The sequence below is a fragment of the Lemur catta genome, chromosome 2, assembly GCF_020740605.2.
Source record: "Lemur catta isolate mLemCat1 chromosome 2, mLemCat1.pri, whole genome shotgun sequence".
Classification (NCBI taxonomy): Eukaryota; Metazoa; Chordata; class Mammalia; order Primates; family Lemuridae; genus Lemur; species Lemur catta.
In genome coordinates, this window is record NC_059129.1 from 137,086,517 (window position 1) to 137,102,745 (window position 16,229).

A 16,229-nucleotide genomic window follows, 5' to 3' on the forward strand; every position below is an offset into this window, starting at 1 on the left:
GCTGCCTTGCCCTTGATGCCCAGCCCAAGGTTTTGCAAGCATTATGTGTTCATTATACCCCAGTGAAGAAAAAGTTGAGTTCATACAGCACATGTCCTACAGTAACTCACCAAGCAGTGGTTTTGCTAAAATAGACATCAGCTTTTGTATTTTTATTTTTGGCAGAGAAACTTTGTTTCTGTAGTTAGTCCCTATTCACATAACTAGCATATAATAGTCAAAGCCTAGTTTAATATATATTTTTCCACAGATAACTTATCACAAAAACTACTGCCAAAATAAGGTAAAAATGCACAATAAATAAGGTTTGATGTAGCTTTAGTCAGAAGTCTCTATCAGAAATCACAACAAATATTTGATTTCTTTTCACAAGGACTGGGTGACCATGTAATTTATCTTCCATAGGGATACTTTTAAGAATAACAGGAGATGATGATGATGGTGATAACAATACTACTACCATGAAGGCAACATGCATAAACTGAGACATTTGGTCACTCTATCAAAGGGGGAGAAAAATTAGAATAAAAAATTTTCATATTGTGATTTCTATGGTTCTTATTCAGGAGAAGTAAAGAAAAATTTATGGTACAGTTTGCATATAAATAAAGGTTAGATCCTACAGATTATTTCTTATGACACATCCTCAGCAGAACAAAGATTACAACTAAAATCCTAAGTCTGAGATACTATAAAACAAATAAGCAGAAACTCACCTCTGGCTTGGGGACAAAAGCTCGACCTGGAATCGTAAAGACGTGCTTAACATTGCAGAGGTACTGGGCCATGATGGAAAGGCGACTGCGCTGTTTGCCTCCTGTGTTGGCTGTAAGTCTCTATAGAAGGACAAAGATGAATTGAAGCAAATAATTAGTGTGATCATTTTGAGCTAACATTCTGTTATCTGTGTATACTATGTGGATTTTTGAGGCAAATTTTAAAAGCACAGACTACCTGACACACAACATGTAGCCAAAATGGTGAATATTTTCCTCCAACACCAATTGAGGTACACCCAAGAAGTGTGAATTACATCGTATGTAGAGCACCCAAAAATCAGATAAAACTTCTCTACCATGAATGTTGAGATTTTCAAACCACTATTACATTCTATAGCAGAAGATCCTACATAAGACAAGCAATCAATAAATATCTGATGAGGAAATTAGTAAGCATAATGAAGAACTAAAGATGCTTAAATATTTTCTAAATTATTCCAACACATGAATGAACACTTTTAATGGTGTTCTTTTCTTTATTTAAATGTAACTAATCCTTGAATATTCAAATCCTTAGAGAATTGGCTGTTGATGACAAATGATTTTTGTAAAAAACTAGAAATTCATTTTTTTAGGTACTCATTTTTATTTTAAAATTAATTAGGTCTACCCAAATTAATTTATAAATGCAATGTGATTTCAATCAAAATGCCAGCAGGATTTTAAAAAGAGAACTTTAACTTTCATATATATTATATTTTTTTTAAATTAAATTCCATATAAAATTTATATAAGGCCAAGAATGGCTAGGACACTCCTAAAGAACACCAACAATGTTTGATGGGGCACTCACCCCACAGGATATCAAAATTAAGTCAGTATTGCTACAGGCACAGATAAAGAGACCAATGGAACAAAAACTTTAGAAACAGATCGAAACACATGCAGACATTTGATACATGACAGATGTGATGTAGCAACTGCTAATGGGAAAAGGATGGATCATTCAATAAGTAATATTGATATAATTAGGTAACTACAGGAGAAAAAAGTAGGTCCCTGCCTTCTACCAGAACCAAAAATAAATTCTAAGGGAATTAACAATAAGAGAAAAAGAAAAACCCTAAAATTTTTAGAAGTGAATATCGATGACCCCCATGGTAGGGAAGAATTTCCTAAGATGCTGAAGCAAAGCCATAAAAGAAAAGACTGGTATATTTTGCTCTATCAAAGTTAAACATTTAGGTACAATAAAAGCACTATAAAGACAAGTTACAGAATGAGAGAAGGTATTTGAAGCTCATATATCTGACCAAAAAATTGGTGTACAGAATATAGAAGAAATTCCTATACGTCACTAATCATAAGATAAACTAATAGAAAATATAATAAGGCAATTCACAGAGAAGTATCCTAAATGAACCATAACCACAAACTGTGCTCAACCACATTACACATAGTAGGGATATATAAATTAGAACCACAGTAAGATATAATTTCATACTCATAAAAGTTTAAAAAACAAAAACCTAGTATTGGTAAGTATCTGGAGCTATAGGAACTCTTAGACGCTGCTAGTGAGAGGGGAAATCAGTCAAGTGTTTTGGAGCACAATTTGGTAACATATAGTAAAGCTGAAGTTGTATCAACCCTCGTGAGCCTTCAGGACTATGTTCAGGAGTAGATCGTAGAGAGCAGTTTATATACCTACACAAGGAGAGATGTATAAGAATGTTCATTACGGCATTATGTGTAGTATAAAAAAAAGTGAAAAAATTACATAAAGGTCCATCAACAGGTAAATGAATAGTGACAATTTTGATAATAGATTTATGAAATAATAATCAAAATGAATAACAGGGGTTATCAACATAGGTTAAATCCCAAAATAGAGTACAAAATAATTATGTCATAGAAAATATGTATAGTATGGTACCATTCATACAAAAACGTCATTTGTTTACTGCGTGTGTATATACCTGCAGTGCAAGCATAAAACATGCATGGGAATGGTGATTATCAATTTTAAGAAGGTATAACTCATAGGAGGGAAAGAAAGGGGATAGAAGAGGGCTCCAAACATATAATATTTTATTTCTTTAAAAAAGATATGAAAAACATGGCAATATATTAAAATTGGACAAAGCTGAGTGGTGGAGGAAAAAAATTAGGCATGCTTATCTTTCTAAAATGTATCCTGCTTCTCTGTGTTCTTAGAGTACAAAGGACATACTAAACCTCTTCTGAATGATTCAGGGGCAACATTACAGTAGCAGTGATTTCTGGAATAATCCTAGGGCTAGGTAGGCAGGCAGTGGGCCCCACTGCTCACCAGTCTAAGACCCACTGCTTTCTGAGTTGTGTTCGCTGCTGCTAGGTCTTCTATTCTCTGCTTCCTTGTCGTGTGCCCACCTATTCTAATAGTCCCTTTTACTTTATTGCTTCTAACCTGCTGTGGACATGAAAACCAAATAATTTAGCTTGTTAGAGTTTTGCCTTCAGTAAGATTAAAAAATAGGTTCTGTGTGAGATGCTGAGGAAATTTCCTGTGGGCAAAGTTGTAGATTTTGTAGCTTCTGTTGTATTACTCAGAAGCCACCCTCTCATCTTACCCCACCCATGCCCAACACTTTTTAATTTTAAACCACCTGGCTCTTGTCTGTATTTGGAGAGTTGAAATTATTGGGATGCTGAGTTCCAGGTAAGTGATGAGTTGCTACAGCATATAAGACAAAACACATTCTTCCTTACTAAAATGTAAAACCAAGAAATGTATATACCCTCAAGCAAACATAAAAACATAAAGACAAATAACAGAAGTATAGATTTAGATGAATGAATAAAGAAAATGTGGTATACATACAATGGAAATCAGCCATTAAAAAGAATGAAATCCTGCCATTTGCAGCAACATGGATGAAACTGGAGGTAATTACATTAAGTGAAAGAAACTAAGCACAAAAAGACAAATATCACATGTTCTCACCCATATGTGGGAGCTACAAAAGTGGATGTCATGAAGATAGAGAGTAGACTGGTGGTTACCAGAGGCCAGGAAGGGTATGGAGGAGAGGAGAGATTAAGAGAAGTTGATTAATGAGTACAAATATACAGTTTTATAGAAGAAATAAGACCTAGTGTTTGATAGATCAGTTGGGAGACTATAGTTTACAATAATCTATTATATATTTCAAAATAGAAGAATAATTTGAATGTTTCTAGAATAAAGGAAAGATAAATATTTAAGGTGATGAATATCCCAAGTATGCTGATTTGATCTTTATAACTTATTTGAACATATTAGATTATCATATATATCCCCAAATGTGTCAATTATACTTCAATAAAAGTATTTTTAGGTAGGAAATTACTTGAAATATTATAATGTTGCCTACAGTAAAAATAAAACTCAATTTGCAGCAAAAAGCAGGCTTACCCAGGGATGCAAATCCCAATGTGTAGATTTAAAATGGAAGCCAGATATGACCTCAATAAAGGAAATCAATGAAGCCAAAAGCTGGTTTTTTTTAAAAGATAAATTAATAGGTCTCTAGTCAGGAAATTAAGAGAAAATTACTAATATCAGACATGAAAGAGGGGACATCACTATGGATCCCATGGACATTAAAAGGATAATAAAGGAATATTATGAACAACTATATACCCACAAATCTGATAAGCCAGATGAAATGAACCAATTCCTTCAAAGACACAATCTGCCAAGACTCTCACAAAAAGAAACAGCAATAGGCAATCTGAATAGATCTATATCTATTAAAGAAATGAATCAATAATTAGTAACTTCCCAAACAGAAATAACTTCCCCAGGCCCAGATGGTTTCACTTCCGAATTCTACCCAGCATTTAAGGAAAAAATTTTATCAGTACCATACAATCTCTTTCAGAGCATAGGAGCAGAAAGAATGCTTCCTAATTAATTCTATGAGGCCAGCATCACCCTAACACCAAAACCAGACAAAGACATTACAAGAAAAGAAGGTTGCAGACCAATATTTCTCAGGAACACAGATATAAAAATCCTCAACAAAATATTAGCAAATCAAATCCATCAATGTATAAAAAGAATTATACCCCACTGAGCAAGCAGGTGTGCAAGGCTAGTTCAATACTTGGAAATCGCTTAATGTAATCCATGATATCAAGATGCTAAAGAACAAAAATCATATGATCACAACCATATAAATAGATGAAGAAAAATTATTTGACAAAATCCAACACTTGATTTATAATAAAACTCTTGGTAAACCAAGAATACAGGGAACTTCCTCAACTTGATAAAGAATATACACAAAAAACCTACAGCTACCGTCATACTTAATGGTGAGAAACTAGCTCTCCCACTAACATTAGAAACAAGACAAAGATGACCCTCTCTCACCACTCCTTTTCTGAAATAGGCAAAACTATTTTAACACTAAAAAGTTCAATGGTTACTAGTAGTTAGTGGGGAGGGAGGGATGAATGCACAGACTACAGAGGATTTTTAGGACAGTGAAACTATTATTCTGTATGATATAATGGTGTATACATGTTATTTATGCATTTGCTCAAATCCACAGAATGTACAAGACCAAGAGTGAACCCTGGTGTAAACTATGGACTCTGGGTCATAATGATATGTCAATGTAGGTTCATGAATTGTAACAAATGTACCACTCTGGTGCCGGATGTTGATAATGGATGCTGGATGCGGCTCTGCATGTGTGGGGGTTGGGGGCTTACAGGAACTCTCAGTACCTTCTGCTTGATTTTGCTCTGAACCTAAAACTGTTCTAAAAAAGTCTTTATAAAAAAAAGTAGTATGGATTTAAGTTAATAAGCTTATGGATGAAATAGCCAAAAATATTTCTAGTTCTTCATAAAGAAAAAAAGGAGCTTAATTTTACTACTAGCATAAAATTTAAAACTTCAGAATGCACTGTAAATTTTTAACATCCAACTGGCACAAATTCAAAGCATATCTTTAAATGAAAATCTAGAACGAACATAATTATAAAATTAGAAAATAAACCAAAAATAATGCCATTTTTGAAATTATTATTTCATCCTGGATCCTTCCTCTTCATAGCTAATATTTTTAAAATTTTTAAACATTTTCATTCATTCATTCATTCATTTATTTGTTTAGGATTCTCTCTTATTTTACAAATCCTTGTGTTGAGGGCTAATCTTCAATAGATCACAGCAAGGGAGCTGCTCTGGTACATACAAAACCCTGACATAGTTAATATTTTACTTTATATTTGAAAGGTAAGTTTTAGAAGAATTTAAAAATCACTTTAACTAAAAAGCAAATCTATGAGGCATGAATCCTAAATATTCTAATTTGATGTAAAGATAAATTTAAGTCTATTTCACTTAAAACACTATATATGCATCTAGTACTATCTGGGGATGGGAAGTCCTAATCCATTAACTTGGCCCATTCAATCTTTGTAGCAAATATCCCCAGCTTCTAGAGATGAAAACAAGTGAATCATATATTTTAATTAAGAAGAAAGCACCACACACAGCTGTCCCTAACTAATTAAGGAAAAGTTCAAATCACAGACCAGAAAGCTCTACAAAAGACTTCATTAAAAGCTAGCATAAAAGTTAAATGGTCTATCAACTATTCGAACATACATTGCTACTTCTGTGATAGATGTATTATAAGTAAAGATACAAAAATTCAAAACCCACCACAAGATAGATGATTTAACAAAAAAGGCCAGGAAACCAAACCAGTTAATTCTTCAGTAAAAGGAAACCTCTAACCCTTAAGCTTTTAAAAGTATTCTGACTGAGTATGAGAAAACAAGGGGTCAAAGAACTCAGATAGTGTTATTTTTTTTCTTATTCACCTAAAATAATTTTAAGTAGAAAAATTAGGCTTATCCTTGAGAAGCTACACAGCCACACATTGGGGACAGTGAGAACTATATGCAGTAATTAATGGAGAGGTGACTCCCCCGGTGCTAGGGATGTGCCCATGAACAGCCAGAGTCCCCTGGAGATGGCAGGAGATCAAGAGGCTGGTGCTGAACCCAGAAAGAAAAGATAGCAGGGCCAGCAACATTAAGAACTCAAACATCACGACTTTAGCAGAAAACATGACCCGTGTTCAAGTTCAGCTTTCCCTGTAACTTCTCCATGACCTTTTGGAAGACATTAAACCCCTCTGAGCCTCAGTTTATCATTTATAAAATGAGGTTAGATAAGATTTGTTAAGTTCTCACTTATTGCTACACAGCCTGATTCTATTTTATGTTAGAATACATAAATACACTGCTGTTTTGTCTGTCCCTTAATCTGTATGAGCTGAATTCCTACATTTAGATCCTGTGGACCTAGAGAAAGGAAAAAGAGGATGGTGCTCATTTATTTCTGTTCTGTAACTCATAAAGCCAAACAAAGAAAATGTTAAAAAAGGCTTTCTGCGGCTAAAATACAAAATTACATATATGACCATGTCAAGAGCAAACAGGGTATATACGAAAATGTTGCTGTATGTTCTTCCATTGAAACTTTCACTTGCAAAATGCGAAAATGAGTCAGAGGACCAGTGTTACCCATATTTCTAATGCAATCCATAAATTATAGACTCAATATAAACTGTTCTCAATATTCACACTACAGTTTGACTAAAATCAACCTTTTCTGTTAAAGAAAAACAATTGCATACGGTGAAGTAGAAGCAACACTATTAATAATAACCACAATTGACATTCTGAGCCACTGAAAATATTACTCCACCTCTTAAGCCTCTGTTCCTTTGCCCTCTTCCCAAAAACAATTACAGTACACAGTATTTTGCATCTCTATTGTGTTCAAGAACAGAAATACCATAATAATCATGTCAGCTGAGAAAAAAAATCCACACATGGTGTAAGAAAAAATATGTTTGGTCTTTGTCCTTGGTTCCTTACACAGAGTTCCTAAAACCCTTGAAATTTCCCAAGTAATAGGAGTGTCTTTCATAAATTCATGAATCCCTTTAACCACAGAGGAGTTTATGCTAATGAGATACCTAGGATTGGATCCCTAGAGTAGCCTCAGGATGCGGCTGGTCACCAGAGAGACCCACTGATTCCCTATTACTTAAACTTAGGTAACAGTGTTTTCCTGAGTCCTAAGCCATTCTGGCAAATTATCTAACCCGAGGAGGGGATCGTGGCAACTCCTGATTTATTTTATAGCTAGTTGCTCAGAACTACTGGAGACCCAGACTTGCAACTGTCATCTGAAGTGGGGGCAGTCTTTCGGGACTGAGCCGTTATCTTGTGGGATGTGACCCTAACTACAGGTGGATAGTGTCAGAACTGAATCAAATTATAAAGGACACCCAGCTGGTATTCAGAGAGTTGGAGAATTGCTTGGTGTAGAAAAACCCACACATCTGGTGTCAGAAGTGTTGTGTGAGCATAGAGGAAATAGACTGGTTTATGTCAGAACTAACAAATTCAAAGATTGAATAAACAACAAAGAAAACTACTGGCATGAGCCCAGTTGAAACCAATACCAGAGAATTAACAGATTCATGAACAGGAAATGACAAGGACATTAAGGAAAGTGGGGGTATCGTTTTAGAGTTCTGAACAAACACAAAAGGGTCCTACATTTTTGTAATAGAAAATTCCAAGACTACTGAGAAAAAGATTTTATGGCCAAATAATCTAAAGCAATTTTTCATCCTTGGCATTCCTAACATTTTGTACTGGTTAATGCTGGGCAATTCTCTGTTGTGGGGGACTCTGCTATGCACTGAAGGATGTTTACCAGCCATCCTTAACCTTCCACTCCCTAGATACCAGCAACCCTAACCTTCTACTCACTAGATACCAGAAGCACCCCCCCAGGTGTGACAACCAAAAATTCCTCCAGATGCTGCCAAATGTCCCTGTAGGGTGGGTGGGGCAACATTGGAAAAGACTGCTCTACAGGGGAACAAGGGTAAAGAGAGAGGGATGGAAGTAAGAAATGAAATTCTATAACATACTCAAATTATCTGAGAGAAAGGTATCCAAAGAATCAAGCTTATGTACACAGTCTACTTTTATAGAAACTCTGATATTAAAAAGTTTTGTTCTGAAATACTACAAAGCTGAATAAGATAAAGGAAACAACAGTTTTCATAAACTGGACAATAGGCAGTGCAGGACTGTGATCACTGAGAGGCAGGGAAAGAGGTGAGTCTTAGACTGCCAGCCTACAGCCCAGGGTCCTTCTCAGGCCACAGCATGGGTTGGGGGATGAAAACAGAGCTCAGCGGTCTCTCTGACTTGGGGAAAGAGAGGCTGGAGATCTGAGAGGCCTAGGCAGCTGGAATTTGTGGGGCAAACTACTAGAGATATGGAAACACACAAACACACAGCTCCAGAGATATGCAAAGGGGTCTCCTCTAGTCTTCTCTGTTCAGCTGGGCACTGATCTGCCTGAGGTAAAATGCCCTGAGGCTTGGAAGCCTGAGGACAGCACCTCTGGAAGCAGTAGGACCAACAGGAGCTCACACAGGGCTGGGAAGAGTTTGCCTTCCTACCAGCTAAAGCAGAGAGGCCCTGAAATGTGCAGCACACTGGGTGGATTCCCCAGGAAAGTTATGACTTAGTATTGGGGCTCAATTAGTACCAAATTAAAGGCTACTGAAGATCTACCAGATTAAAAAAAAAAAAAAAAGGAAGCCTCAATCTGCAAGTAACTCATCTAAGTGGCAGAACAAAACCCAACACTCAACCCAATACCACAAAATCTAGCACTCAACATTAAAACAAAAAACCCTTACAATATCTGGTATCTTGTCAAAAATGACAATTTCTGCAAAGCAGCAGAAAAATGGGACCTATAGCAAGGATGAAAAACAGCACAGAAATGATAGAGGAAATGGAGTTAGTAGGCAAGGATCTTAAAACAGCTACTGTAAATATCAAACATATGCACAAAAATACCAAGGAAAGCATGAACATAATGAGGAGAGAAAGGGAAGACATAAAAAGACCTAAATGGAACTTCTACAGGTAAAAATATATTATAAATGAAAAATATATTAAATAGAATTAACAAATTAGACACTGCAGAAAAGAACACTGAATTTGAAGACACAGTAACTGGAATTAATTTTTATGTATGTGAATTACTTAATTTCTTTTACATAATAGCTAACCAAATACCCATGCATTTACTAACTCTTTTCTTGACTGCTGATTTTCGATCTGACCATTATTGCATACTACTACATTGGCTGTTTCCAGGCCTTCTAATCTAGGCCTTTCTGTCTCATGCCTTTGGTTATACTGCCTCAATTATTAAAGCTTTACTACACATTTTCGCATTTGACAGGCAAGTCTCTCATCAGTCTCCTTTTTCAACATTTCTTATGACTTCTTACAAGTCCATTCCTCAAGATGATCCTTGGAACTTCACTACATTTCAAGATAAATTCTTTGAGGATTGTAATTATATTCGGTGTACAAAGTTATTTGTAAAAAAAATGGCATGTTCATGATAGTCATTTTTCCTTCCAGGGATGTCATATTTGTCTTGATTTATCTCAACGACCTTTTGAGACTCTCAGTAAGGTTTTGTGGTTATTTTTATTTAGGTCTCTCATTTTTTAGGTTTTCATAATAATTATATATCTCCAAATAATATATTTTTGCTTCCCATTCTAATAATACTTTTCATTTGCATCACTCTCTGGTGTATTTAGCTTTCTATTTATTTATCTCTAATTCAAACATAAATGGTCCTAAATTTAACTACTGTTTGCATATATGCAAACTTGATGGGTATTTTATCACATTCACCTTCTTTATTGGCTCCGATATGGACTGAATGCTCTTCCTGAGAATTCCCTCTCTGTCCTGTTTGGGGCCCTCTGCCTCCTGGATTTCACGTCATTTTCTTCTTGGTGTCTCTAATCAGACAGTGCTTACAAGGGCTTTTGCCATGACAACAGAGGTGCTGACAGAGATCAGTGGGGGCAGACCTGTCAATAAATGGGGCCAGGCTAATTGGGATCCAGACGGTAAAAAAAATAGTAAAATTGGCTTCTACTTTAACCATACAGGGAAATCAATCCCACATGGATTACAGACATAAATGTGAAAGGTAAAACATAAAACTTCTAGAATATAACAGAAGAATATCTTTGTGATCTTAAGATATAAAAGGATTTCTTCAACAAGACACAAAAAACACTAAACATAAATTTAAAATTAAGAATGCCTGCTCTTCAAAAGACACACTAAAGACAACAATGACATGCCATAAAGTAGAAGAAATTTTTAACACATTTAGCTAAGAAAGGATTAGTATGGAGGGTATGTAAGAACTCTTAGCAACCAGTAAGAAAATGACAAGCAACCCAACAGAAAGATGAGGAGCATTTTCCAAAAAAACAAGTAACCCAAAAGGCCAGTAAACATAAAATTGGTGCTCAATTTCATTAAAAATCAGCAAAGACAAAATAAAACAAAATGTCATACTATAATGTTACCCTCAGATTAATAAAAATGTACAAGTCTGACAATAGTGAGAACTGGTAAAAATATGGAACAAATTGAACTCATACACACTGCTGGTTGGAATATAGATAGGCACGATGATTTTAGAGAATAATTTAGCATTATCTAGCAAGGGTGAAGATTTGCAGTTCCACTCCCAGGTACATATCCTAGAGAAGAGAAACACCTGACCATGTGCCCCAGCTGACATAAATTTAAGAACATTCATGACAGTTTTGTTTGTAACAACAAAACACTAAAACTATTTCAGGGTCCCCAACAGGAGAATGGACATATAAATTATGACATAGTCAAACAGTAGGTACCTAGATAAATAAATCAACTACAACAATGAGCAACACCAGCGAATCCTACAAATGATGCTCAGTATGAAAAGAATATGTACTATATGAATCCATTTGTATAAAGTTAAAAAATGGACAAAACTAAAGTATATTAATTACGTGGATACAAGTCTATATGATAAAACAATGCAAGGGAATAATAAATCCAAAATTCACAGTATTGATTACCTTTCTAGTAGGGAGTGACAGGAGATGTAATCAGAGTGAGGAACACAAGAGAGTGTCAAAGGTATTGGTAATTCAATTAACAACTTTAGTAGTGGGAATTCAGGTTTTATTAAGCTATACATATACATTATATAGTCAGCCCCCCGTATCAGTGGGTTCTGCATCCATGGATTCAACCAACCACGCACAGAAAATATTTGGGGGGGGAGGTAAGGATGGTAGCACCTGTACTGAACATGTACAGACTTTTTTCTTGTCACTATCCCCTACAGTATAACTACTACTTACATAGCATTTACATTGTATTAGGTATTATAAATGACCAAGAGATGATTTAAAGTATCCAGGAAGATGTGCATAGGTGATATGCAAATACTATACCATTTTATGTCAGGAACTTGAGGATCAGTGGATTTTGGTATCCATGGGAGGTCCTGGAACCAATGCCTCATAGATACTGAGGGACAACTGTATACTCTTGTATTTATATGTCATAAAATTAAAAACAAAAACAAAAACAAAAACACTGCAGTCTGCAGATCCTCTCCTTAACCCTCTGCAGTTCAAAAACCACCCTTGCCAACCATGGAGGTTTATTTCTAGAGCGTAAACTCGGAACACTCCTGCCATGGGAATGCAGGCACAGCAGGCATTGGTGAGGCGAGGGAGTGAGTGAGAGTCTATATACCAGATAATGAGACTCTGACTCCCTTCCCTTTCTCAGCTCCAAATTGATTATCATATTCTTTACCTATCATCCTATTGAGAGCAAAGGACCAATTTTAAGATGCCACATGCCAATCCTTACATGTGAATGTATGGCCAACATCACAAAGCTTTTGTCTTTTTCTAATTGTGTCCAAATCCATCGTGTCCCTGTGTTTACCATACTGCCTTCTTGGCTGACACACGTTATTCATGTTTTCCCTGGAAGCTTATAGCAGTTACGTCTGTCATCGTCATTATATGTTTAACTTCTGGCTGAGCTGTTGTTGGGTTTTTCTTGTGTGTAATGGAACATTAACTTAGAAAAAGTCTATGGTAAAAATTTAGCATTACTTTGTTTTGGAATTTGATGTGATAAAATAGTCAGAAAAAGTTAAAACTTACCTCTGCCACCTCCTTTTGAAAAGTCAAAGTCATCTGAGTTCTGCCATAAGCAAAAGGGCCGTCTCTATGAGAAATACTTTCAAGCCACTTGATAATCAGTGGAGTTGAAACACTAAAAGGCAGATTTCCAATAATATGTACATTTGGAGGATCTGTTGGCCGGGGAAAAAACAATTTGGAATGATTTCATCAATATATTCTGAATACAATTTTAGTTAAAAATTAAACTGGAAAGTCATAGCATCAAACAAAAATACACGAAAAGATATGGCTGAGTACTTTTCATTCCATTTATTCTTCAAAATGTTTTCTCACAATCAGCTTTGAATTATTGGGGAAAAAATTCTACTAGTGTTTAGTCTTTCAGAGAAAGTCTTGGATTTCTGGACTAGGAAATACATGAAAAACAGCTGGTTTGAGGGAAGAGATAATTTACCTTGGACATGATGAGGTTATGTCATGGGGCAATGAGATGAAGCTGTCAGAGGGTCAGATGCTCAGGAAGGGTATACAGGCTGGATATAAAGATGTGAGGGTCTACAATATACATGTAGTAAGCGAAACCACAGGAATGGAGTAACTGAGCAACCGTGCAGGAGAAGAGAGGATGCCCAAAAAGAAAAATTTCAGAAACAACATGCAAGAAACAGGCAGAAAAATAACTACCAGCAAAGAAGAGTTAAGAGAAAGTTCACAAACATAAAAGCAAAAACAAGAGGGCGTGGCATCAGGGAACACAAGAGTACAGAAATCTTGGGTAACAGTCATATGAATGTGGGAGAACTCAGACAAAGTTTGAAACCGGCCATGAGGAGGTCACTGTGACTGTAGCGTGGCTGGGCAGGGGCAGGAACCTGAAAGCTGCATGCCAAGAAAAGGAGGGCCTGTTAGTAGGTGGAGACTGCAAGTGTGCCCACTCTGAAGGACCTGGCTATGGAGAGGCCACTGGGGGCAGCGGGATGTGGAGGCATCCAAGGCCCTCCTCCCTTTGTTCTCTGAGTTTTCTATAGGCAAAAACCATACCCTGTCTGTCTATGTATTCCAAAGGGCTGACATATAGCAGGTCCCCAATAAACACTGTCCATGAGTGAAGAGTACCTTGGTTGGTCACTGAATGTGAAAGATGATGGAAAAAAGTTAAAACAAAGGCTTAGGTGTGGCTTAGTTTACTAAAACACTTTTTTTTTCACCACTTAGAAAAATTAAGACTTCATAGTTTACCCCATCCCTACATGGTGTAATAAAAATGACAAGTTTATTTGCACAGAATCAACATATTTGAAAATTTGAAACAAATAAATTAGAATTAAGAATTTATATTTTGGAATAAAATAGCAAAAAAATTACAATGCACATTATCTATTTAATTCTCTTCAGATAATTTTTAATATTAACATAATAAAAACATTTATAATAAATAAATATTTGTGATATAAATAATTACAAAAGAAAATTTTAAAAACCACCCAAATGCACTTACCATCCTCCCAGTGTCTTTTAAGACTTTCTGGAAAAGCCCTTTCTACCTTAAATGTCAACACATCTCCATGAACAATTCTCAGTTTTCCAGGTGCTGCCTCAGAAAGCATCTAGCTTAGAAAAAGGGCAATAAAATGAGCTCACAAGGAGAGTAACAAAATTAAACTTTTTAAATCTGTGCATCATTAAATCAGTCAGAAAAGTCAGACATTAGAGAGATCATTCATCAACCAACAGTATATCATGTCCCCTGCAACAGACACCATGATGCTTCACCTTAACATGTACAAATGATTAGAGATAGTAACAGATAATACAATAGCTTATAATTTCACAATAATGTATCAGTGTAACCTGACCTTCAGTATGACTTCTATTTTCATGTAGATTTAGCATAAACTCAACTCCTAAGTTTTTAAATTAGAGACTAAGGACATTATAATGAAATACTGAGAATTAACTAGGAGTCAACCATATGAAAGAGGAGCTCAATTCAACTAAATCTTTATAGCCTAAATATACACAAAGGATTCTACATATCATCAAGATCTTTAACTTAATCTATGGGCAGATTCAAACCAAGTCACTTATCAATGCCAACCCTCCCTTGACACTCTGGGATACTCCCCTGACCAGAGCATTCCTAATCTTAATATTTCTTGATTCACAGGTCCTATCAACCTAGTGAATTATCCTGCATGTTTTAATAATAGCTACCTCCCAGCCTATTTCTACCTTCTAACCATATGCTTTCTTCCCTTTTCTTTCAGTCTTTCTAAGCAAAAATGAAAAAAAAAAAAAAGGACCCCGTCCTTTGTAATCTCTTTCTTATTTCATCCACCTCAGCACCACACTCTCATGGTACTAAAGAGTTGGTAACTACTTCAAAAGAGCCTTATAGCTAAGCTATCTATAAATTCCTATTACAGATGTATCCAACACAAAACTTGATTCTTGAAGTTCTTGGTTAAAAAAAAAAATGTATTCCCTGAGCATATAATGAAGGAGTGAATAAAATCAAAGAGAAGAAACACCACTGCTAAAGCAGATTTCAAAAGAAGTGATGCTTTTCCCACTTTAAGTCAGAGCTCAGAGAACCTTGGCTCCTGCTCAGTTGCCAAGATTCTAGAACTTGCCCACACTTATAATGAGATGGTCAACAGGCTCAAATCCCTGAGCTCCTTGGCCCTACTCTCTTGGCCCATCAAAGCTGACTTCCTCTAACACTGCCCCTTGCCTAACTCAGACAACCAACAGGAAGGATGAAAGGGAATAACAGAAGCCAGAGAGGAGACACAAGACCAAGACATTGGGCTTGTGGATTATTCCCACCTTTGTGTCAACACTGTGCCGTGCATATGCTTCTTCAGAGCACCTACAAACTGTATTGCAATTTCTCCTATAGCAACATATGATCCTTAAGGCAGCCCCTATAGCTACATAGGACATAGTTGGTGTTTAATACATATTTAAGAAATGAATGAATAAGTGAATGACCAAATGGCATTCAGCTTTTTGTCACGTTGGAAACTTCCTCTTCTAGCCTGGGAGATTTGAGATCTCAAAATTTGTGGGGTGAGAAACTTGCAAATATTTATTTCACTAATAAATCAGGCAGAATTGCACAAATAATGTTTCAGAAAAACATAGATGAAATGACTATATTGGTAAGAGGCTAAACATTTTAAATTTGGGAATCATCTAGTTTGATATGCTTAGCCAAAGTAGTTAAGCTAAATAAGTGCATACCATTGGTATTAACGTACTTACGGATTATTTTAAATTACCATGACTTGCTAAGATCTAATAAGTTCTAGACAGTAAAAACAATAACCTCAATATATTAAAAATTTAAAGAGATTGCTCTCTATGGGACATGCTCATAC

At 35.8% G+C, this 16,229-nt stretch overlaps 1 protein-coding gene across 3 annotated transcripts in view; it reads right to left on the reverse strand.

The window, feature by feature from the left end:
* TFB1M (transcription factor B1, mitochondrial) overlaps positions 1-16,229 on the reverse strand; it is a 51,078-nt gene that overhangs the window by 20,707 nt on the left and 14,142 nt on the right. For all 3 annotated transcript variants that reach the window (XR_006733588.1, XR_006733589.1, XM_045544620.1), the window contains 3 exons: positions 14,345-14,453; positions 12,865-13,016; positions 717-836 (listed from right to left, as the gene is read on the reverse strand). Coding sequence is in view for 1 of the 3 variants with exons in the window: in XM_045544620.1 (XP_045400576.1) it covers positions 717-836; positions 12,865-13,016; positions 14,345-14,453 (381 nt within the window). In the remaining 2 variants the exon portion in view is untranslated. The remainder of the gene's footprint in view (positions 1-716; positions 837-12,864; positions 13,017-14,344; positions 14,454-16,229) is intronic.